The sequence below is a fragment of the Vipera berus genome (assembly GCF_964194415.1).
Source record: "Vipera berus genome assembly, chromosome: 1".
NCBI lineage: Eukaryota > Metazoa > Chordata > Lepidosauria > Squamata > Viperidae > Vipera > Vipera berus.
The window spans coordinates 140762860-140786327 of record NC_138202.1 but is presented as its reverse complement, the minus strand read 5'-3'; the positions used below and the strand labels follow the sequence as shown (position 1 = coordinate 140786327).

At 38.4% G+C, this 23468-nt stretch overlaps 1 protein-coding gene across 1 annotated transcript in view; it reads left to right on the top strand.

Moving 5' to 3' along the window:
• Positions 1-23468, top strand: part of LRP1B (LDL receptor related protein 1B) — a gene marked incomplete at both ends in the record, with an annotated part of 948262 nt that overhangs the window by 880309 nt on the left and 44485 nt on the right. The window contains 7 exon segments of the mRNA XM_081314549.1: positions 582-688; positions 1608-1740; positions 17001-17123; positions 17557-17679; positions 19323-19460; positions 21279-21413; positions 22538-22657. Coding sequence (XP_081170675.1) covers positions 582-688; positions 1608-1740; positions 17001-17123; positions 17557-17679; positions 19323-19460; positions 21279-21413; positions 22538-22657 — 879 coding nt within the window.

Genomic DNA, 23468 nt, shown 5'->3' with positions numbered 1-23468 from the left:
ATTGGGCCTTTTCCATCAGTAAGGTTGTGCAATGTTCAAGCCAACCTGGAATTGAATAATTATTGTTATTCAATTATTCAAATAATTATTATTCAATAATAATGCAAGGTAACAGTTTGAAGAAATATGTTATAATAATGTGTTGATTACAGATGAAAACAGTTCAGATATACTGTGTGAGCAGTATAGTTTGTTTTCCCTCAATATTCAAAGAATGAGATTTGCACTGTATGCAGTTTTGAAAGTGAAATAAATCTGTATAAAAATTATAGAAATTTGATCTCTTCTGAAATATTGATTTCTCTAGAGCCACTTATAAATGTATATAATGACAGAAATCATTCACAAACAGTATTTGTGACTGCATTTTACCATTCTGTTGTTCAAGTGAGTGGATGTATGAGGACAAAAATAAGAATATATACTGGTCCATATTCTTCACCATATTATGTACATCGAGGTCCATTATCTTCTAGGTTTTTTAAGATAAAAGTACACCCAAATATGGTATCTGCAATGTATCTATTAATTTGAAATTATGTTATTTCATTTGCCTGTTTTCAATGTTATGTCTTAAACAGTATCCCCAACCTGCTCTTCAAGTGAATATGTCTGTGTCAATGGAGGCTGTATCTCAGCATCTTTTAGATGCAATGGAGAATATGATTGTCCTGATGGTTCCGATGAAGTAAGACATTAAATATCTTAATCTGATCCAAAGTTTTCATCTACAAGTTTAGAAACTTGAATTTAAAATAACAATACTGTGGAATAGCTTTTTGACTCAGTAATTTATCCTAAAAACATAGGTCCAATAGTTAGTAAAATTCTGTATTTTAATAATAGCATTAATGTTTTTATTGATAAAAGGAACAATTGTGTTCTTCTGATGATAGTCTCCAATTCTAAAATACTGTTCATTAAAGATATATTTGGCTAATTATTTTTAAAGGCATTTAAATCATTTTTTACAATAAAAAAATAGCTCTGGGTTGCAGATGTAATTTTTTTTATTATAAGTGTATATAAATCCTTTCTTATTTTTATCTTTATTTTTTAAAAAAAAATGTTTATACTGAAATAGTTTCATTTTGCCTATTGTTGCTTCCCAGTTACATGATTTTGTTTCCCCAAAATAATGCATTAATAAATAAAGGACAGTTTATAGAACAGTGTGGCTGATTGTTTTGTGTGTAAGAATCAGTGGGCATTATCTATTGGTGTCTTGCAAAAAAATAATTGGACCACTATATAAACTAGGAATTAATATGTTATTTGATCTCCCTATTCTGATTAATCCCCTAGATTTTCCTTCAAGATACCCTAATCTTCAAAATGTATTTATTGAGAGTATATGGAGATGTGGGCGAGAGGGAAAAGTATAAGGAATCTTTGTTGCCAAGGAGCTTTTGAATATTAATTATTATTTAGAGATGAAAATTGTGAATGTAACACTTTATATTCTGTGATGACATACTCTTGTCAATAAAAAAATACCAACGATTAAATTATTAAACTGGTTTTGTTAAATTCTAGTTGTTCCGATTATACTTCTGCTACCTTGATTTGCAATAATCACTGCCACATATGAATCTATGTTTATACAGATGCACTGTGTAACCGAATGTAAAGAAGACCAATTTCAATGTAAAAATAAAGCGTACTGTATACCTATCAGATGGCTTTGTGATGGAATTCAAGATTGTGTGGATAACAGTGATGAACTAAATTGTGACAGAGGTGAGAATTTTTTCCCATCTTTTCCTGGCTATTTTTATAGTTATTTGCTGAAAGTATATCCCATCTTTTGTTTAACCCAGGTTAGACAAAAATGAATTCCCATCATTTTTTTCTCCTACAACTCTGTGAAAAAGTAATTGGGCAAAGCCACCCAACAACATTTTCTATAGCTGTTAGTACAGCTTGTTTTTTTTTGTCAAGATACAACATATAGGCATGTTCTTTATACAGATCAGCCATTCTACTGAGTTAAATAGAGCATTCTTTGCATTTCTCAAGATATTTTTTTAAAGCATTTTAATCTGCACATGTATTATTTTCTGCTTCTAGAAAGGAAATTATGAAACCACTTCATATAAGTCAGGTTAATGCTGTTTTCCTGTCTATGTAGTGTGGAAATTTTGCACTCATCCATAATAAATTTATTATCTCACTGACACCATCAAATTTTTATAATATTTTATAACATTTTATAGTTTAAAATACACTATTATAATTGATGGTTTATATATGGATATATACATGCATTCATATTCATATATACACTCCCAAAATATATGTATAGTGTTCTTTTTAATTATAACTATAATCCTTATATAAAAATATAATTCACAAATGATGTTTATAACTAAATAATGATATACTTGATTTTTAAAATTCTTTTGTATTTGTAATAATAAAAATATGTTAAAACATTTATATAATAGTAAATGTAGACTTATGTCCATAAATTTGTCTTACTTTTTATTCAACATTCTTTCCTCTTTAGTATTAATATTTCCCTGTAATAACAACATTGATTAAAAACAAGCACATTACAGGTAGTCCTTGATTTACAACTATTTGTTTAGAGACTGTTCAAAGTTACAATGACACTGAAAAAAGTGACTTATGATCGTTTTTCACACTTACGATCCCCCCAGTCACGTGACCAAATTTTGGATGCTTGACAATTGGTTCATAATTATGATGTTTGCAGCATCCTGGTATCATGTGATCAGCTTTTGCGACTTTCTGACAAGCAAAGTCAACAAGGAAGCCAGATTCACTTTACAAACATATTAACTTGACAACTGCAGTGCTTCACTTAACAACTGTGGCAAATAAGGTCATAAAATGGGGCAAATTCACCCAACTGTCTCGCTTAGCAACATAAATTTTGGGCTCAATTGTGGTCATAAGTCGAAGACTACCTGTGTTCTAAGAAGCATTCGAGAAATCATACTGATCCATAAATGTTGGAAGAATACCATGAACAAACCAATATTACTGATGGCAGATGAGAAATCAGAATTTTCATTTTTACTATTGCAGTGGTTTTAGTGAAAATGTCTAATGGTGGGAATATCAGCATTATTCTTACTTTTCTATATGGAAAGAGGTACTAATAGACACTAGTAGTAGAGATTTATTTCTCCTCTTGAAGTTTAAACTAGTTAAGATGGCACTTTGCAGCTGGCCCCAGAATTTATTGTACCATCTTTAGAGCTATTCTCAGTGATTATCAGATAGTGGCTACTTTTCTTGCAATGGGAAGTTTATACAGAGTTCGTCAGGTGCCTTTTTACATATACTGAGAATTCTATATATACAGGGAATTCTACTTATGTAAGCCCTGCAGTAAGTAGCAGGAACAACAGCATTTTCAGTGACTTCCAACATTGTATAATGTATTTCTGGTACCACATTGTGATTCTCCATTTTTTTTCCCAGCAGCAAAATACTTTGACACAGATTTTAAAGGATATAGGAAACTTCAGGAAGAAAGAAATATCATTAACTCCCCTTTCCATTGTGGGATGCTTCCTTCTTCTATATAAGTTCAAAGTGAATCTGACCTACTGAAAAAAGCAATAAAAATATTCACAACAAGCTGCAAATAACTATTCACAATTCAACTTCAAAATAGTAATAATAATATAGCTATCAGGGATTACTACCAGCATGTTAGTAATACTTGATGCTCTTTATTTTAATTCTTGTAATGTTTGCAATTGTTAATAAAAACAATTGATCATCTACCTTAATTCCATTCACTGCACAGAGTCTTGTTGAGATAGGTGGGGAGAGAGAGAGAGAGAGAGAGAGAGAGAGAGAGAGAGAGAGAGAGAGAGAGAGAGAGAGAGAGAGAGAGAGAGAGAGAGAGAGGGAGAGAGAGAGAGAGAGAGAATAAAAATCAATGGTGGGATTCAGCCGGTTTGCACCAGTTTGGCAGAACCAGTAGCTACGTTTTGGCTGCCCTGGCCCAGAACAGACTTCTGGAAGCAGCAGCCATACAGAGGACCGGTTGTCCACATATTTGAATCTCACCACTGATCAAAATCTAATCAAAATCTAAATACTGGGATGCTTGGCTAAAGAACCAAGTTTTCAACAACTTCCTAAACAGTAATAATGAGTTTGGTCATTTTCTGGAGCAGCTAATTTGATGCCTGAGTCCTTCTTGCTCCATCCATCTCTTTTGAATCCACTTCAGGTTTTCAAATTAGTATGCAAGAAGGTGTTTCATTACAGTGTTAATCGAAGACCAGGTTTCTTAGTTATATACATTAAAGGTGACATTTTGTTACCCTTCTGCATTTGGTCATTAAAGTACAGATGAAAGAATACATCCTATTTTATCTAGCACAGGTTAGTTTCACTGCATGTGAGCTGTTTGTCATCTATTCCTAATGTGAAAGACATTATGAATGGTTTATTTGAATTTTTTTCTGAAATATAAATGCTGCATGTTATGTCGCGAGTTCTTGGCGTAGGAAAGAAGACAAGGCAAGTTAGTTCAGGAAAACTCATGGTTTATTGCTTGCAGAATCTGAACTGAGAATTGGGCTGCAACTAGCAGCAATTTATAGCTTAGCCCCTAGGTGGCAGCCAATAGGTTTAAAGCAACCATTGCCACCTAGGGACAGCCAATAGCAGCACTGGAGACCTGGAGTCTGGGTTGCTGGAGAGCTGTTAGCTGCTCCAGCTAACCACGTGGTATTACAATTGAGCCCAATACATAACACCCCTCCCCTCTTAGATCGGAAAACATCATAGCAATAGTTGGCCTTAATAAAATTAACAAGACTAAACATCATAGCAACCTTAAATAAAAACAATACAAGTTACCATGGTTAACATTATAGCATCTGAATGAATAAGCTTTCATTGACAGCACACTAGACAGTTAAACATCATAGCATCTGAATGAATAGGCTCTCATTGACAGTACACTAGACAGTTAACATCATAGCTCCAGTATTTTCAGTACATTGATAAGTTACAGTACATACAACATTATAGTTCTTTATTTTACAACGTAATCAGCAAGGTAAGAAGGAGGCTTGCGTGCCCTTGTGGAATGCCTTGGAGTTCCAGTCACTTGGTGGTCTACCAGCTTACCCAGTGGGCCAGGTCCTTTGATGCACCTGAGTCAAAGGAATTAGATGCTCTCTGGCTGGCCTCTCCAGGTTGGCCCACCCCAGAGTCAGACTGATCAGCAGAGTAGGCACAGCGGTTGTTGAAGTCTGGTTGGCTTGCTCCTTCAGGGGATCCATGTTGCATTTCTGGACTCCCCTCTTCTACGCTCAGTTCCTCATTGGTTATAAAGGAAGAGTCTTGAGAGTCCATGTATGGGCTGCAATTTTGAGGACCTTGGGAGGGACCTATGATGCAGTCCTTGCTTAGTGGCCATTCTGGGAACCATTTTCTGAGTTGATCAATGTGGTGTCTGACAACTCGTCCTCCCTCCAGCCCCACTTTTTAAGACGGGCCCAGATGATTTGGAAATTTTACCAGGAACCCACAGATTCCCATGTCCATAGTTTCTGGCCCAGACCCAATCTCCCATTTGCAGCCCCCTAGGGGGTTTTGGTCAAAAGGCCTCTACTGCCACTCTATCTGGATGCAACCTGTCTAGTTTAGTGATCAGTCGCCTCCCCCAATGTAGTTCTGCAGGACTTTTGCCTGTAGCAGTGCAGGGCGTAGAATGCTGGCAGAGTAGAAAATCTGCCAATCTGTGATGCCAGTCATCTGTTACAATGTGCTTGAGTGATTCCTTCGTTGTCCTCACCATAGGTTCAGCTTGACCATTAGTGGATGGGTGAAAAGGGGCAGACGTTGCATGTCTGATAAGATTTGCTCTGAGAAAGGCCTGAAATTCAGCAGCAGTGAATTGGGCCCCATTGTCTGAAACTAAGACATCTGGCAACCCGTGTGTGGCAAAGAGGTTTCTCAGCACCTGGATGGTACTAGCAGTAATCATGTTAGCTACTGGAATTACTTCCAGCCATTTGGAGTGGCTGTCCACCACTATGAGGAAGAGCTGTCCCTGAAAGGGCCCAGCGTAGTCTATGTGAATTCTAGACCAGGGAGTGTGCGTCTCCTCCCACCTGTGAACTGGAGCCTGTGGCATTTCAGGCCTAGATTGCTGGCATGTATAACAACCATGGACTTGTGCCTCAATGTCCTTGTCAAGGCCAGGCCACCAAAGGTAGCTTCTTGCTAAAGCTTTCATTCTGACAATGCCTGGATGGCCTTCATGTAATGACTGTAAAACCCTGTATCTCAGGGAAGAGGGAATTATGACTCCCCATAATATGCACCCCCTGTGGGCTGATAGCTCATGCCTTCTGACAAAGTAATTCTGAAACTCAGAACCTGGGCTTTTAACCAACCACCCTGTGTGTACCCATGAAAGCACTCTACTAAGTGTTCTATCTGTAGCTGTTTCTGCAGCAATGTCCCCAGCATGGAGAGGAAATTCAGGCAGGTCCTGTATGGACAGAATTCTGGCTGTAGGGGGTGGGTCTGGTTCCATTAGTGGCAGTGGAAGTCTGCTGAGGCCATCAGCATGGCCCATTTCTTTACCAGGCTTGTGAACCAATTTAAAAGTGTATGCAGATAAGAAAATAGACCATCTCAGCATTCTTGGGGAAAGTATGTGGGGGGTTGTTTGTTGTGAAAAGTCACAGTAGAGGTTTGTGGTCTGTAAAGACTGTGAAGTCCCTGCCATATAAATAGTCATGGAATGTTTTTATTCCAGCAACAATAGCTAGGGCCTCTTTGTCAATTTAAGCGTAGTTATACTCAGCAGAGGACAGTGTCCTAGAATAAAATGCTATAGGGACTTGTGTTCCATTCTTTTCTAAATGACTTAAAACTGCCCCCACCCTGTAAGGAGATGCATCACATGCTAAACAGACTGGTTTAGACTCTCTGAAATGAGTTACAGTGGATTTATCTGACAAAAGTGCCTTTAAGTCCTGGAAGCTTTTTTCATGCATGCCGGTCCATTTCCATGGAGCTTTCTTATCTAAGAGCCTGTGAAGAATGCGGCTTCGAGAGTTGTCTTGGGAGTTTCCCGGTACTCCCATGTTACACCTTTGCTCCGCGAGCTGCATTGGTTACCAGTTGTCTTCCGGGTGAGGTTCAAGGTCTTGGTTATGATCTTTAAGTCCCTACATGGCATGGGTCCGGGTTACCTCGGGGACCACCTGCTGCCGGCGTCAACTCCCCTCCGCCCTGTGCGTTCCCACAGAGAGGGCCTCCTCAGGGTGCCTCCAGTCAGGGAATGCCGACTGGTGGCCCCCAGGGGGAGAGCCTTCTCTGTGGGCGCTCCGGCATTATGGAACCAACTGCCGGTGGAGCTCCGGATGGCATCAGACCTCCAAACTTTCCGTCGTGGCCTGAAGGCCCACCTATTTGAATTAGCTGGTCTGGCCTGACGGGGGATTATGGGTTTTAAATTGTTGTTTTAGAATTGTACTATTGTTTTTAATTGGGCATTGATTTAATCTTTTTTAACTTTTGTATTGTTATTTATATATGCCCTGTGAACCGCCCTGAGTCCCTAGGGAGAAGGGCGGTATACAAATTAAATAAAACTGAAAACTGAAACTGAAGAGGCTCTGCCAATGTGGCCTTGTTAGGCAGAAAGGCATGGTAGAAATTGAGAAGGCTCAGGAATGCTTGTAGCTCTCCTTTGGATTTAGGACTAGGAGCCATTTTAATAGCCTTCACTTTGGATTCAGCAGGGTGAATACCATTAGCATCAATTTGAAATCCCAGAAATTCTGTTGAAGGGACCCCAATACTACATTTGCTCTTTTTTAATTTGAGGCCTGCTTCGCGAAGCCTCTGCAGGACAGCCCTGAGCCTGCTGGCTAACACTTCTGTAGATTCCCCAGCAATAAGAACATCATCAAAATAAGGGCAGCTTGTGTCCAGTTGATACCAGTAATCAGAATGCCTAAGGCATCAAACCAATCGAGTCCAATGAGACTCGTTCTCTGGCCCTCTACTACTATGACAACCAGGTGCCCAAAAAACCCCTTAATTTTTACAGTCAAGGTGGCTTCTCCCTTTGAGCATTTTGAAAGTCAGTTAGGATTATATCTGAGGGCCTCAGCTTGGCCCATTTGTTACTGTGCCTGCACACAAAATTGAAGGTGTCCTGGGAAATAATGGAGACAGCAGAGCCAGAGTCCAACTCCATTTTACATGGGACTCCTTGTAGCTCTACCAGCAGTTTGAGTTTAGATTTGAAAGGGCGTCGGGCCCCAGTGCGGCACATGCTTCTACGGCTTCTGCAAAACCATACACTAAATGGACCCTGGGCCCCGGTACCTCTCCTGGTCGGCTCTTCCGACTGGTATTTGGGTGGCTGGTCCCTCTGACGAGCTCTGCAAACCACTGCGATGTGGCCTGTCTTGCCACAGGCCCTGCACATGGCTGACCGGAATCTGCAATCAGTGCAAAAATAGCTGCCACCGCACCTTTTACTTCTAGGTAAGAAAACTGTCTTGTAAGTGTTCTCTTGCTGTTTGCTGCTGCGGTGTTGTGCATCGGTTTGCTTGTGAAGCTTGTTGACTTCAGGATCTTCTTCCTCCGAAGATTCCTCTAAGCGTTTGGTGTCCTCTTGGTGGACTGTGTCTTTGTGTTTCATTGTCTTGGCGGGCTGGACCATTTGGACTGCACCCCCGGCAGCTTCGTCTGCCATAACTTCATCTTGAGCTTCTGAGAATGTTAAGTTCGGTCTGGCAAAAAGTCTCTGTTGGAGTGTTCGGTTCCCCAGGCCGCAGATGAGCCGGTCTCACAGTCGCTCTTCTAGGTTTGAAAATTTACAAAGTCATGTGGCCTGTCTCAAGGCCGTGATGAATTCTGATGCAGATTTGCCGGGTTGCTGCACTCGGTGATCAAATGTGAAGCACCAGGCTATTTCTGACATCTTGGGCTGAAAATGTTTGGCCAGCTTTTTCTTGAGGTCTGTGTAGGAAATCGATTCTAGCAGTGTTTGAGCAAAAAGGTTTTCGGCCAAGTCGAAGGTAGCTGGGCCGCACACGCAGAGCAGTGTTGCAGCCTTCAGCCCATCTTCAGCAATTTGGTTTGCCCGGAGGTAGTTTTCTACCTGGGACAAGTAGGAAGGCCATCCCTCTGGGTGCTTGACGTCGAATTTGCGAAGTCTTCTGACCTTCGGCATTCTGTCTTCGGCTGGTTCCTGCGGTTTTTTATCCTGTTTCCCAAGGCCCAGGAAGTGAATCCACTGAGCACGACGTTGCTAGCGTGGCTTGCTAGCCGACCGTAGGGGGGGAAAGTGCCTTTTCCCTCCAGGCGTGAGCTACCTCTCCCCTAGTGGACTTCAGCTCTTTTTGGGAAGCAGGATCCCACCTTTGTTGCCAGTGTTATGTCGCGAGTTCTTGGCTCAGGAAAGAAGATGAGGCAAGTGAGTTCAGGAAAACTCATGGTTTATTGTTTGCAGAATCTGAACTGAGAATTGGGCTGCAATTAGCAGCAATTTATAGCCTAGACCCTAGGTGGCAGCCAATAGGTTTAAAGCAACCATTGCTGCCTAGGGACAGCCAATAGCAGCACTGGAGACCTGGAGTCTGGGTTGCTGGAGAGCCGTTAGCTGCTCCATCTAACCACATGGTATTACAATTGAGCCCAATACATAACACTGCATTTGCATTATTTATGCATACTGCATTTAATAAAGGAAATTGGTTTTGGATTTTTACTATAATAGCTAACAAGATTTAATATCTTTGATCTAAAAATGAAATAAATGGTTTTTTTCAAAAATATATTTCTATAGGTGTCTAGATGGAATTTATTGTTGATTATGTTAATTTCAACTGACAAATTATATGAAGGGCATACATTTTTCATATTTAGCTTTTCCGTAGCCTGATACTATAAATAGCAATATTAAAACAGTATGTTAATGTGCCTGATACTAGGGGTAATGAAAATAAAAAGCTTTATCATAATAAAGCACACCAGCAATAGCACATATGCATTGAACACACGTTTAAGACAAAATTTTAGAAATACAGTAAAATACATTTACTGCAAATTTGAAATGTTCAGGTTCAGAATAAAATGTATATGAAGGAAAGTTTTACTGTATTTGCCTTTTCCCAAATTTCCAAGAATAAATTAATTGTATATATTTACAGAATCAGTTTTTTATAAAAGAAAAAATGCTACATTTAGCATAGGTAAAGCTTCTATGTGATGTTCAATTTTATGTTTATGGCTTTCCACATATGCTTGCATTTTCCTTTTGCTGTTTCTCTTCTACTCCTTTATATTTGTTTCTTATCTTCCAAAATGCCAGTAGTTTTGTTCCAAATGTTATAGAATTTAGCAGTGGAACATTAAGACATATTGACATGGAACTGTAAAAAAATAAACATTTGGTAATTACATTTATAAAGCAGCTTCCCTGACATGTAAGAATGACACGAATTTTCTAAATAAGCTAAACATACTTTTGGGATGGTTTGAGGCATCAATTAACATTTCAGCAAGAAAGGCTGTCCCCTTTCCTGATGACCAGATGCTTAACTTAGATACAACTACTGTTTGGAAGATCTTGTGGAAAGTCAACATGTGAAAGGCTGCAGTCCTGATAATATCCCTGGGCAAGTACTTAAGGAGTTTGCTGACCAGGTGGCCTCTTTTCTTACAGACATCTTCAATATTTTTTTGCATCAGATCATGGTTCCATCATGTTTTAAGACTGCAATCATTGTACCGGTCCCCCAAAAGTCTAGAATTATATACCTTAATGATTACCCTCCAGTTGCACTCACTTCCATTATCATGAAATGTTTTGATAGATTTGTAAAGGACTATATTGTTTCATGTCTTCCCCCTACATTTAACTCATTACAGTTTGCTTATCGGAAGAACCTCTCAATAGATGATACACTTTCTTGTGTGCTTCATCTTAGTTTGGCGCACATGGAGGAGAAGAATACTCATGTGTGAATGCTGTTTATTGATCTTAATTCGGCATTCAACACAATAATTCCTCAGCATTTGGTGAACAAACTGGGCCTATTAGGTTTTAATACTTCGTTATGTAACTGGATACTTGACTTCCTTATTGATAGGTCCCAGTTTGTGCAAGTTGGAAGAAAAATTCCATCTTTTTTAGTATGGGTTGCCCACAGGGCTGTGTTTTGAATCCGTTATTGTTCACCTTGATGACCCATGACTGCTGTGCTAAGTCTGCTATGAATTATACTGTGAAGTATGCGGATGACATGGCAGTGGTGGGTCTTATCCAGGATAATAATGAAGATTCTTATAGGGAGGAGATGAAGACTTTGGTGGACTGGTGCAATAAAAATAACCTGGTTTTGAATGCTAATAAAACAAAGGATATCATTGTTGATTTTAGAAAGAGTCGGCATAGTCATATTCAACTTCGTATCAAGGCTGCATTTGTGGATGTGGTCAATAGTATTAAGTATCTGGGTGTGCAGGTAACTAGCAATCTGACTTGGACTCGTCATACATTGTCTTTAGTGAAGTGTGCAGACCAGCATTTGTATTTCTTGTATTGGATGAGGACAACACATCTTTCTCCTTCTGTCCTGGATACTTTTTACAGAGGCATGGTTGAGAGCATTTTAACAAACTGCATCACTGTTTGTTTTGGTGGTAGCAGTGCCTCAGGCAGAAGGTCCATACAAAGAGTTGTAAGGACAGGTGAGAGGTTTATATGAAGTTTGCTTCCCATTATTCAGAATACCGCTTATAAGCACTATGTGCTTAGAGTTTGAAGCATTGTTAAAAGACCTTACATGCCCACTTCACAGTCTCTATTGGTTATAGCAAAACTACTAGATTCTGTAACAGCTTTGTTCCTTATGCCATCTGTTTGTAAATTTGCAGGATTCTTTTCCCCCCACCATGAATATGTATATACCTGAACTAGACTGATGTTTCTCTGTGTCATACATGTGTGTGTAGGTGGGTATATGAATAATGGTATTTTTTGAAAGCTGAATGCAATGAAATTTCATTTTAATGTATGCTGATTAGTGTATATTTAAAGTGACAATAAGGATCCTATCCTATCCTATCCTATCCTATTCTAAATTTTGGGCACTATTTTTTAATGTATGGAGAGCCAATTTGGTAAAGGCACCAGATTAGAAACCAGGAAACTGAGTTCTAATCCTGCATTGGGCATGAAAGCTGATTGGGAGACTTTGGGCCAGTCACTTTCTCTCAGCCCAACCCACCTCACAAGGTTGTTATTGTAGGGAAAACATTAGGAAGAAGATGTGTTGGATATATTGAGTTATTTATAAAACTAATAAAGGCAAGATGAATTAAATAACCCCTGTAATTTATTTCTATGCCATCAATAACTTTAAAGGAAGAGACATGTATCAGTTTGCAGAACCTTCATTTATGGTTGAATTGCATAAAGCAAAAATTAGGAACTTTTGCTTTGATTTTTTTTTTTTTTGAAAATGGAGGTATAATAGAGAGGGAAGGTAAGAAGAATAGTTTGCAGTTGCAGTTTTGCTAATAAATGTTAGCTTGGCTACAATCCATTGCCTTAACAATAATTCATAAGTACAGATCATATGATCTTCTTTGTTGTTGTTAGCTGCGAAGTTGTGTCCGACCCATCGCGACCCTATGGACAACATTCCTCCAGGCCTTCCTGTCCTCTACCATCTTCTGGAGTCCATTTAAGCTCACGCCTACTGCTTCAGTGACTCCATCCAGCCACCTCATTCTCTGTCGTCCCCTTCTTCTATTGCCCTCAATCTTTCCCAGCATTAGGCTCTTCTCCAGTGAGTCCTTCCTTCTCATCAGGTGGCCAAAGTATTTGAGTTTCAATTTCAGGATCTGGCCTTCTAAAGAGCAGTCAGGATTGATCTCCTCTAGGACTGACCGGTTTGATCGCCTTGCAGTCCAAGGGACTCGCAGGAGTCTTCTCCAGCACCATAGTTCAAAGGCCTCAATTCTTTGGCGCTCAGCCTTTCTTATGGTCCAACTTTCACTGCCATACATTGCAACTGGGAAGACCATAGCCTTGACTATACACACTTTTGTTGACAGGGTGATGTCTCTGCTTTTTAGTGTGCTGTCTAGATTTGCCATGGCTTTCCTCCCCAGGAGCAAGCGTCTTTTAATTTCTTGGCTACAGTCCCCATCTGCAGTGATCTTGGAGCCCAGGAAAATAAAATCTGTCACTACCTCCATTTCTTCCCCATCTATTTGCCAGGAATTGAGAGGGCCGGATGCCATGATCTTGGTTTTCTTAATGTTAAGTTTCAACCCAAGTTTTGCACTCTCCTTCTTCACCCGCAACAAGAGGCTCTTTAGTTCTTCTTCACTTTCTGCCATTAGAGTGGTATCATCTGCGTATCTTAGGTTGTTGATATTTCTTCCGGCAATCTTAATTCCAACTTTTGATTCATCTAACCCTGCCTTTCTCATGATGTGCTCTGCATATAAGTTAAATAGGCAGGGCGACAGTATACAGCCTTGCCGGACTCCTTTCCCAATTTTGAACCAATCAGTGGTTCCGTGTCCAGTTCTCACTGTTGCTTCTTGGCCCGCATATAGGTTTCTCAAGAGACAAATAAGATGGTCTGGTACTCCCATCTCTTTAAGAACTTGCCACAGTTTGTTATGATCCACACAATCAAAGGCTTTAGCATAGTCAATGAAGCAGAAGTAGATGTTTTTCTGGAACTCCCTAGCTTTCTCCATGATCCAGCGTATGTTAGCAATTTGATCTCTAGTTCCTCTGCCTCTTCGAAATCCGGCCTGTACTTCTGGTAGTTCTCGATCCACATACTGCTGAAGTCTAGCTTGTAGGATTTTAAGCATGACTTTACTAGCATGAGAAATGAGTGCAATGGTGCGATAGTTTGAACATTCTTTGGCACTGCCTTTCTTTGGAATTGGAATGTAAACTGATCTTTTCCAATCCTGTGGCCACTGTTGAGTTTTCCAAATTTGCTGGCAAATTGAGTGTAGCACTTTTACTGCATTGTCTTTTAAGATTTTGAATAGCTCAGCTGGAATACTGTCACCTCCACTAGCTTTGTTGTTGCTCAGCTTTTCTAAGGCCCACTTCACTTCACATTCTAGGATGTCTGGCTCGAGGTCAGTGACCACCTCATTGTGATTATCAGGGACATTAAGCTCATTCTTGTATAGTTCTTCTGTGTAATTTTGCCACCTCTTCTTAATCTCTTCTGCCTCTGTTAGGTCCCTGCCATTTTGGTCCTTTATCATGCCCATTTTTGCATTAAATGTTCCCTTCATCTCTCCAATTTTTTTGAAAAGATCTCTGGTCCTCCCTATTCTATTGTTTTCTTCTATTTCTTTGCACTGTTCATTTAAGAAGGCATTCTTATCTCTTCTAGCTATTCTCTGGAATTCTGCATTCAATTGGGCATATCTTTCTTTTTCTCCCTTGCCTTTCGCTTCCCTCCTTTTCTCAGCTATTTGCAAAGCTTCCTCAGACAGCCATTTTGCTTTCTTGCATTTCTTTTTCTTTGGGATGGTTTTGGTTGCTACCTGTTGTACAATGTCACGAACCTCTGTCCATAGTTCTTCAGGCACTCTGTCTATCAGATCTAATTCCTTAAATCTATTTGTCACCTCTACTGTATATTCAACAGGGATATGATTTAATTCATACCTCAGTGGCCTAGTGCTTTTCCCTACTTTCTTCAGTTTAAGCCTAAACTTTGCAAGGAGAAGCTCATGGTCTGAGCCACAGTCAGCTCCTGGTCTTGTTTTTATTGACTGTATAGAGCTTCTCCATCTTTGGCTGCAGAGCATATAGTCAATCTGATTTCTGTGTTGACCGTCTGGTGATGTCCATGTGTAGAGCCGTCTCTTGGGTTGTTGGAAAAGAGTGTTTGCTATGACCATTGTATTCTCTTGACAGAATTCTATCAGCCTGTGCCCTGCTTCATTTTGCATTCCAAGGCCAAACTTGCCTGTTATTCCGGTTATCTTTTGGCTTCCTACTTTAGCATTCCAATCCCCCATGATGATAAGAACATCATTTTTTGGTGTTAGTTCTATAAGGTGCTGTAGAGCTTCATAGAACTGGTCAATTTCATCCTCTTCAGCACCGGTGGTTGGGGCATAGACTTGGACTACTGTGATATTGAATGGTTTGCCTTGGATTCGAACTGAGATCATTCTGTCATTTTGAGGATTGTATCCCAGTATTGCTTTTCCTACTCTTTTATTGACTATGAAGGCTACTCCATTTCTTCTGAGGGATTCTTGCCCACAGTAGTATACCTGGTGGTCATCTGAATTAAATTCACCCATTCCTGTCCATTTTAGTTCGCTGATACCTAAGATGTCGATGTTCAGTCTTGTCATCTCTTGTTTGACCACGTCCAGCTTTCCTTGATTCATGGATCTTACATTCCAGGTTCCTATGGAGAAAAAATCTTTACAGCATCGGACTTTCCTTTCACCACCAGACACATCCACAGCTGAGCGTCCTTTCGGCTTTGGCCCAGTCGCTTCATTCTTTCTGGCGCTACTAGTACTAGCCCTCTGCTCTTCCCCAGTAGCATATTGGACGCCTTCCGACCTGAGGGGCTCATCTTCCAGCGTCATATCGTTTTGCCTTTTGGTACTGTCCATAGGGTTTTCATGGCAAAGATACTGGAGTGGGTTGCCATTTCCTTCTCCAGTGGATCACGTTTTGTCAGAACTCTCGGCTATGACCTGTCCGTCTTGGGTGGCCCTGCACGGCATAGCTCATAGCTTCATTGAATTACGCAAGCCCCTTCGCCACGACAAGGCAGTAATCCATGAAGGGGATGATCTTCTTTAGATGCCTTCAATCTATTAACCCTCATATATCTAGAGGATCCTGGGTAGATGCAACTTTTAAGAAAAAGGTATTGTTCCAAGTAGAAGAAAACAAAGCAGTTTTTTTAGTCAAAGGATTGATCTTAAATTTTATTATCTACCCAATAGCTTACCCACTAGTATCTCTTATAGGAATGCTTGCCACTTCCTAATTTTACTACTCTTAATGGTAATTGCTTTCACTGACAGAAATTAAGCAAAGTTTGGGAGCAGTAAATAAACGTTATTCTAGTTTCTTTCGATTCAAAATGTGGTTTTAAAATGCAATAAGATCAGTATCCATATTTGTGAAACTTTAAAAAATGTACCAGGTTTTACAATTCAACTGCAATCAACTACAGCCATGACCAGCAGGCCGACAGCAACTGTAGATCAGTGACTAATTTCATGTATTTGATTATATTTTCCCGTTAGTAATATTTTCTTGGTAAATTTACATATCTACAAGAAGATACTTATATCAGGAGATTTAGGGAGAAAATCAGCTAAAAAATGCATTTTCCTTTGATCAAATTTCCTTTCATGTCAAGTCATATAAAATTTATATTGCTTAGAGCAGATGGCAATGAAAAAGTAAAAAGTATTAGGAAATACTTGTATTAGGGAAGCATAGATAGCTAATAGTTTTGGAATGCACAATCAAATTTATAGATTCATTAAATTTACTAGATAGCAGCTTTCTGAAAATAGGAAGGACGTCTATGTCATGATGGAGGAGGGATTGACCTGTTTGTCCTAGTATTATTTTCCCAATGAATTTTCTCAAAGCAATTTTCTTTAATATTAAAAAAAATTAGAAGTATTCAGGCTGTAGGGATAAAAGGCTGTTTGGTACCGGTTGCTGGGGTATTTGGTTGAAACAGTACATGAGCATACATGTCCTGATTGTTAGCTTCTTATTTTCCCATAAACATCTATCTTCCACTGGAGAAGAATATGCTACTATTCTTCGTTATCAGTCTTAAATTTTATTCAAAGCAGCTATTTGAGGCAAGATATAAAATCACGGAAATCTACTTTGTCTTGTGGGATCCCAACATATATAAACTTAAAAATAAATATTTATAAGATGTACATATTTTAGTTTTGTTATTCTGTATTTTCAGGGAGGAACATATGTAGAGCAGATGAATTCCTTTGCAACAATTCACTCTGTAAACTCCATTTTTGGGTTTGTGATGGAGAAGATGATTGTGGAGATAACTCGGATGAATTTCCTGAAATATGTCGTAAGTTTGTGGCCTACAGCCCACAAAAGCATAAGCAATGAAATATTCGATCACAAATTCTCTGTAGTTTTTTTTTTCTTCTTAAGTGCTGCTGTTCTTTTCCTTTGTCTTTAATTTGTATGAGAAGAATATTTATGTCCTGAGATTACATGTTGTATACATTACATTTGAAGTAGGTAACGTTTTGTGAAGATACTCAATATGTTCAAAGAGAGTTTCTCTTTATGACTCAGGAGGAACATAATTGAAAGAACTTTCCAGCATATTTTCTCTTATCTAGTAGAAATTATTAACATTCAGTTACAAGTGATATTAAGGAGAAAGTATATCTAACAATTTAATTACATTTTCCCTGTTTGATGAAAGCAAAAAAAAGTGTAAAAGACGTATTCTTTGCAGAACGAAATAATACACATTTTGGATTTTTTCACAGTCAATTTTCCATGCCCTCCAACCAGGCCATACCGATGCAGAAATAATCATGTTTGTTTGAGACGTGAGCAAATTTGTAATGGGATTGATGACTGTGGTGATGATTCAGATGAAGATCATTGTGGTAAATAATCTTAATGTTACAATCAAGAAAAAAACAGTCTTTTTGGGGGGCAGGGGGAAGGAAACTTGCTTGTCTTATTGTGTTTTCTCCAAAAGTAAGACCTACCCTGACAATAACTCCTAGCTTGATTTTTTGAGGGTGGGCCTAATATAAAACCTACCCCAAAAATAAGCACTAGTTTTGGGCCAAGGCGCATGCCTAAAAATCAAACTGAGGTGGGGGTGGAGCTTACCATTGCAGCCATGCCTCCCATGGATTGATACTTGGCTCACCGGCCCACTTCTTCTGCGGCCAAAAGAGAAGCTTCATTCTGCATCTGAGAATGGAGCTCGGGCCTGCATTTTGCTGTCAGAGGCCTTTCTGGAAGGCCTGTGCAGCCAAGATCCATAGCTTGCTTCTCAGGCCTTCTGGAAAGGCATCTGATGGCAAAATGCAGGCCCAAGCTCCATTCTCAGCTGCAGAATAAAGCTGCTCCTTCGGCCTCAGAAGAAGTGGTCCAGGTGGGCAGGGCTGTCAGTGCCACCACTGCAAGGTGAGTGAAAAAGATCCCCCCCCAAAAAAAAATAAGGCCTGGTGCCTCTTTTTGAGGCAAAAAATAAATAAATAAGACCAGGTCTTACTTTCGAGGAAACATGATAATTAACTGAGACTATAACTCACAGATCTCTAAAGATGGCTTGAGTGGCAGAATTCATTCTAGGGTAATGGTTGTACAATATTGTGCTTCTGATCTTGCTTAATTTTGTTGTAGGTTGTTGTTTTTTCTTTATTGAAAGAACATTAATTGGACTGAAAGCTTTTGTTCAATAGGGTGAACTCCTAACTATTTATTTTAGAAAGTATTGTTCATGCTGAGGCCAGCAAAATATTGTATAAAATCAGTTTGACCATTAAATCTGAATAACTCCAAAATGACTAAACAGACTTGATGATGTCATCAGGCAAATGCTGCCATTATTTAATGACATATAAATTATGACATTTGACTGATGACATCAACATACACATTTTCTAATTCATCCCCCATGGACAGTCATGTATCTAGCCATCCCAAACATCTAGAACTTATTCTTTTTCTCCACGTCAAGAGATTGGAAAGTAAGTGTGTTTGACTGATTATGTGCCATTAAGTTGTTTTCAATTCCTGGTGGCCACATAGGCCATTTTTCTCTATGATAAGGAAAATACATTCCTCCACCTTTTTTGTTATTTCTTTCATTTGACATTCAGTTGCTTTAAACTGATATGGTGGCAGGACCCTACTTCAGATGAGTATTGTCTTTACAGTATGTGAAAAGCAACTATAATAGTGATCCTGCTCCCTACCTGTCAATGTGCATTTAACCTTTTCAGTACCCTTTTGCTGGCTTGTTATTGTCTTGAATTTATGAATAGAGCAGACATCACTCTGTGAGCAATGTATTTCTCCTTTAGGCAATTGTAATATTGAGATCTGGGGCCTCATATTCTCTGCCCCAGGAGTGATAGAAAGCCTTTATTATTTTATGACTTCTACACAGCAGGCACCTACATGTCCAGGAAACAGCATTCTGTAAAACCTTTTGCATTTATTTTATGAATAATATCAAACAATAATATCAAAGGCTAAAAACAGTTGACTGCCCCCATGTGTCTTTTTGCAGACAAAACTACATATAAAGCCAGACCTTGTAAAAAGAATGAGTTTGCTTGTAGTAATAAGAAGTGCATACCTATGGCACTAGAATGTGATCAGTTTGATGACTGTGGAGATGGTTCAGATGAACAAGGCTGTAAAACAAGTAAGTTTGATTAAGAGAGGGACAGAAAAAAATACAGAATAGAATCTGAATAATCTGAATAATCTAATCAATCTTAATTTTGTGTCAATGTGAACAGTACAAACTAAGCAACAGTTATTTTATGATAGATCTAACTGTTCTGTACCAGCCTGCTACCGGCCCTGCAGAAAAGGCAGGGACAACCCCTTTTACAAGAAGGCAAGAGGCTGGAACTAAGCCTGCCAAATTTATGGATACAAAAGCAAACAGAACAAGACACGAACCATGAAACAGGAGCTATTCAAGCGGTTGCCTTCAGCAAACCAGCCCTCCCACGCATTCCCCTTTTAGACAGTTCAGGGCGTGGCTTCTCTCTGCCTCCTTCCGAGGTGCCCCATTGCCTTCCTCTGTTTACTCCTGATTGACTGCCTCCTGTGTCGGGCGTCCTTGAACAGGGCCAGCTGTGGGTCATCTTCATCCACGCTGTCAGGCTCACACAGCTGGGTCTGCGTCGTGACCAGGTGGGAGGGGCCTGGCTGAGGGCTCTCATCAGCAAGCTCTCCAACCCCCTCAGTAACCTCTCCAATATGCAAAGTCATTATATTTGAGATTCTGCTGGCTATCTCCTTTACATATTTTATACACTTTAGTATGTAGTGGGAAACCAATTATTATATTAAATTTAACTTATTACATCTGATACACAGAAAGGCCAACCATCCAATAAATATGTGTAGATTTGAATTTTTACAGTTCATTTCCAACATCCAATTCATTTTGGTTCAGATCTCTTTGGATTTGTACTCGGGGCTGAATATATGGTCTGAATCATATTTAAACATAGATTCCTTGTAGATATTCCTTGTATTCCTCTCTCAATTTATTTTAATATCTATATACATGCAGAGATACACATTTTTTAAAAAAAACATTAAAAATAAAACACTAACTCTTATACATTTTCAAAAATGTAGGAAAGAATAAAAAAAACTTTTCCTAGATTATCAACAGTCATTTAGGTAACTTCCAGCATATCTCCATTGAGGTCATCTTTCTTACTCTCTAACCCAGTTTAACAGATTTAGTGTCAAACTTAAGTTAAGAAATCCATCCAATAAAGTCCTTCCTAGAGGCAATGAAATCACAAACACTCCTATTTTGAAAGTCTTATTTCCTTTTACCCAGAACCCCCAAACAACCTTCTTTGTTTCTGTTTAGAAACTCTAAAACCTGGAGCTAACACATAGAAATTGAAAGAAGATTAATCTTTTCCCAGCTTCTTTCTTGTTTTATCAACTAATTCCCCCCAGAGAGTTGAAAAGCAAAATAGGAACACTAGAGACACTGCAGGACCACCTTCTTGTTCACCTGAAAAAGTGATAATTGCTTAATCATAAATTAGGCATTATTCCACATTTGGATGTGATGGTGGATCATGGTTAAAGTAGGTTAATCTATAATAAGCTATTGTTACACACTGTGGTAAAAGTACTACTCCATCGCCTATGCTTACTGGCTTAACATGTTGCATTAACTGAGTCATTCAGAAACTTCTAATTTGGAATAATAGGGAGGGGATTCAAGAGACATGCTGATCCTCCAAATTGTTGAAACATGGAGTCAGAGCTGAAATAGTTCCAAGCTTGTTTCAACCACAATAAGTTCTGTGATACTCTGGTTTTTCTTAAGGCCGTATAAAAATAACTTCTGTTAAAATTTTGAAATATTATGTCTTTGTGTACTAAATTTTGCTTGTAGACAGAATCGTGATTGTTCATAGTTAGTATAAAAATGTTAAAAAGTTTTATTTTGCAAACTTAAATTTATGTTTGTTCTTAGGTTTGACTGAATACAACTGTGAAAATAAAGTGAATCCTTGTGGTGATGATGCATATTGTAATAAAACCAAAACATCAATTTTCTGTCAATGTAAGCCAGGATTTCAGAGGAATAGGAGAAACTGGCAATGTGAAGGTATTTCTGAAGCGCTGCTTTGAAACATTCTAAAAATGTTTCATAACATTACCATGTGATGTTAGAAGTTTGATTTTAATAACAGTTAAAGTATAAAGGAAGTCATTTCATTTGTGGCAACTGGAATTACAGGGTTTAAAAAAAAATTCTCCTGAAAGTTAAGCAGTCAAAATATAATGAGCATTTTTTAAATAGCAGCAAGAATTTAGCTGGTTTTGTTATTTCTTGGAAAAATGTTCCTCCTAAAGCACCTTTAATCAGTAGAAATACAACTCCGAATAAAAGTATGACTGCTTTAAGAGTTATATTAATTATAACACAATAGCTCCTTAAACACAGAAGTCTGGAAAAAGAAGAACTGTTTTTCCAAATATGCACTGCTCTTTTTTATATGTACTGTACTTTGAAGTATGAACATTTCAAATCTGAGAATTTCTGGATTCATTTCACATGAATTTACCAGTCTATATCAAAAATGCCCTTGATGTCTTATGGAATATTTATAATTTGTGTTCATGCTCATGGTGACTGTTAAAATCTTCAATATTCAGCTAGATAGAATTCAGGAAATTTGAAAATGCTGAAATGTTTTGCTGATTGTACATGGATCAAAGACAAAAACCTGCAGATTGTATTTATGCCTATGATCAGTAGTGGAATATTAAAAGAGGGAAAAGCAGCACCAGTGGGGTATGATGTCACACAGAAAAAATGTAGCTTGCATCATGACATGCAATACTGCTTTCAGCATTATAAAAATGCATTGGTTCGTATGGATGTCTATGACTATGATACATTAACCCAGGCTTGCACAGTTTATATTAGATAGAGGGTATCCCAGGCTTTGTACTACATGTAAAGGGTTGCATTCTAGAAATGAGCAGACCCAGGGCCATAGCCTTGGCTCAATTAAGTATAGGACTTCAGAGTTTAATGATGCTTTACAGAAATGGCTGTTTGGCTGTAATTTTTTTTCTATCAGTGCTTTATACTACTAAAATATTGTTTATGGATTGTTTTGAACTATGTTAAATTTGTTTCCAAATTTTAATACCATCCGTCCCATCTTTTCGCAACAGCTTATGTATAACTTGAAACAAATAATAAAGAATTTTCTTTTCTAGATATCAATGAATGTCTAATATTTGGCATCTGCTCCCAGCTCTGTATCAATGTAAAAGGGTCATATAAATGTACTTGTGAAAAGAACTATAAAGAGAAAAACAGTAGCTGCATTGCAAAAGGTAAGCTGACAAAAGAATTCATGATATTGGTGCACACAGCAATCATGACTCTTTTGTGCACAATGGCATTGTAAATAAACATACAACAGAACTTGATGAAAAGCTATTTTTCTTCTGTTTCTACCCCTTAATTGAAACAAAGCAGCATGGTAATTTTGATGACAAACCATCTCTTTTATAATCTGATTTGAAATTTTTCACAGTCCTGCATATGATAGAAAATGTGAACAGATCTACTATTTTTCTGACTATGCTAATGCATTGTTTCACTGCATGGCATACTTGTTTGGGACTGAGGAGGAAAGACAAAGCATTATTAAACTTTATTGGTATGTCCTGTGTGTGCATGCTCAAAAAAGGAGCACACAGAGAAAGTTTTTCGTCAGGTTCCTATTTGAGATTGAAAGCCTTAAAATCATATAATGTAATTTTGCTGTTTCTGTTTTAAGAAGAAGAATTGCTTATGCATCTGAATTTTGTTAATATATATTAAATCTTGCATTTATTACACTCATTTAATTATTGAAAGCAATAAATTAAAAAGTAATTTGTTTGTAGTTCTTGATTCAAACCATATGATTCGCTTGTCAGTGGGAGCCTCCATTGATTGCAATAGACTATTTTCTGTGAATAGAAATAGCTGTTTCTCAGAATGGTTAATCAGAATCCCAATACTTTCCTTAAATACACTAATACTTTGATTCTAGAGACATATACATTCTGTTTGAAATATTGGTAATATTACTGAAATTCTTTAAAATGACTAAGATATATCCCCTGGTGAGGAATCAACAAGTTTCCTTTTATTTCT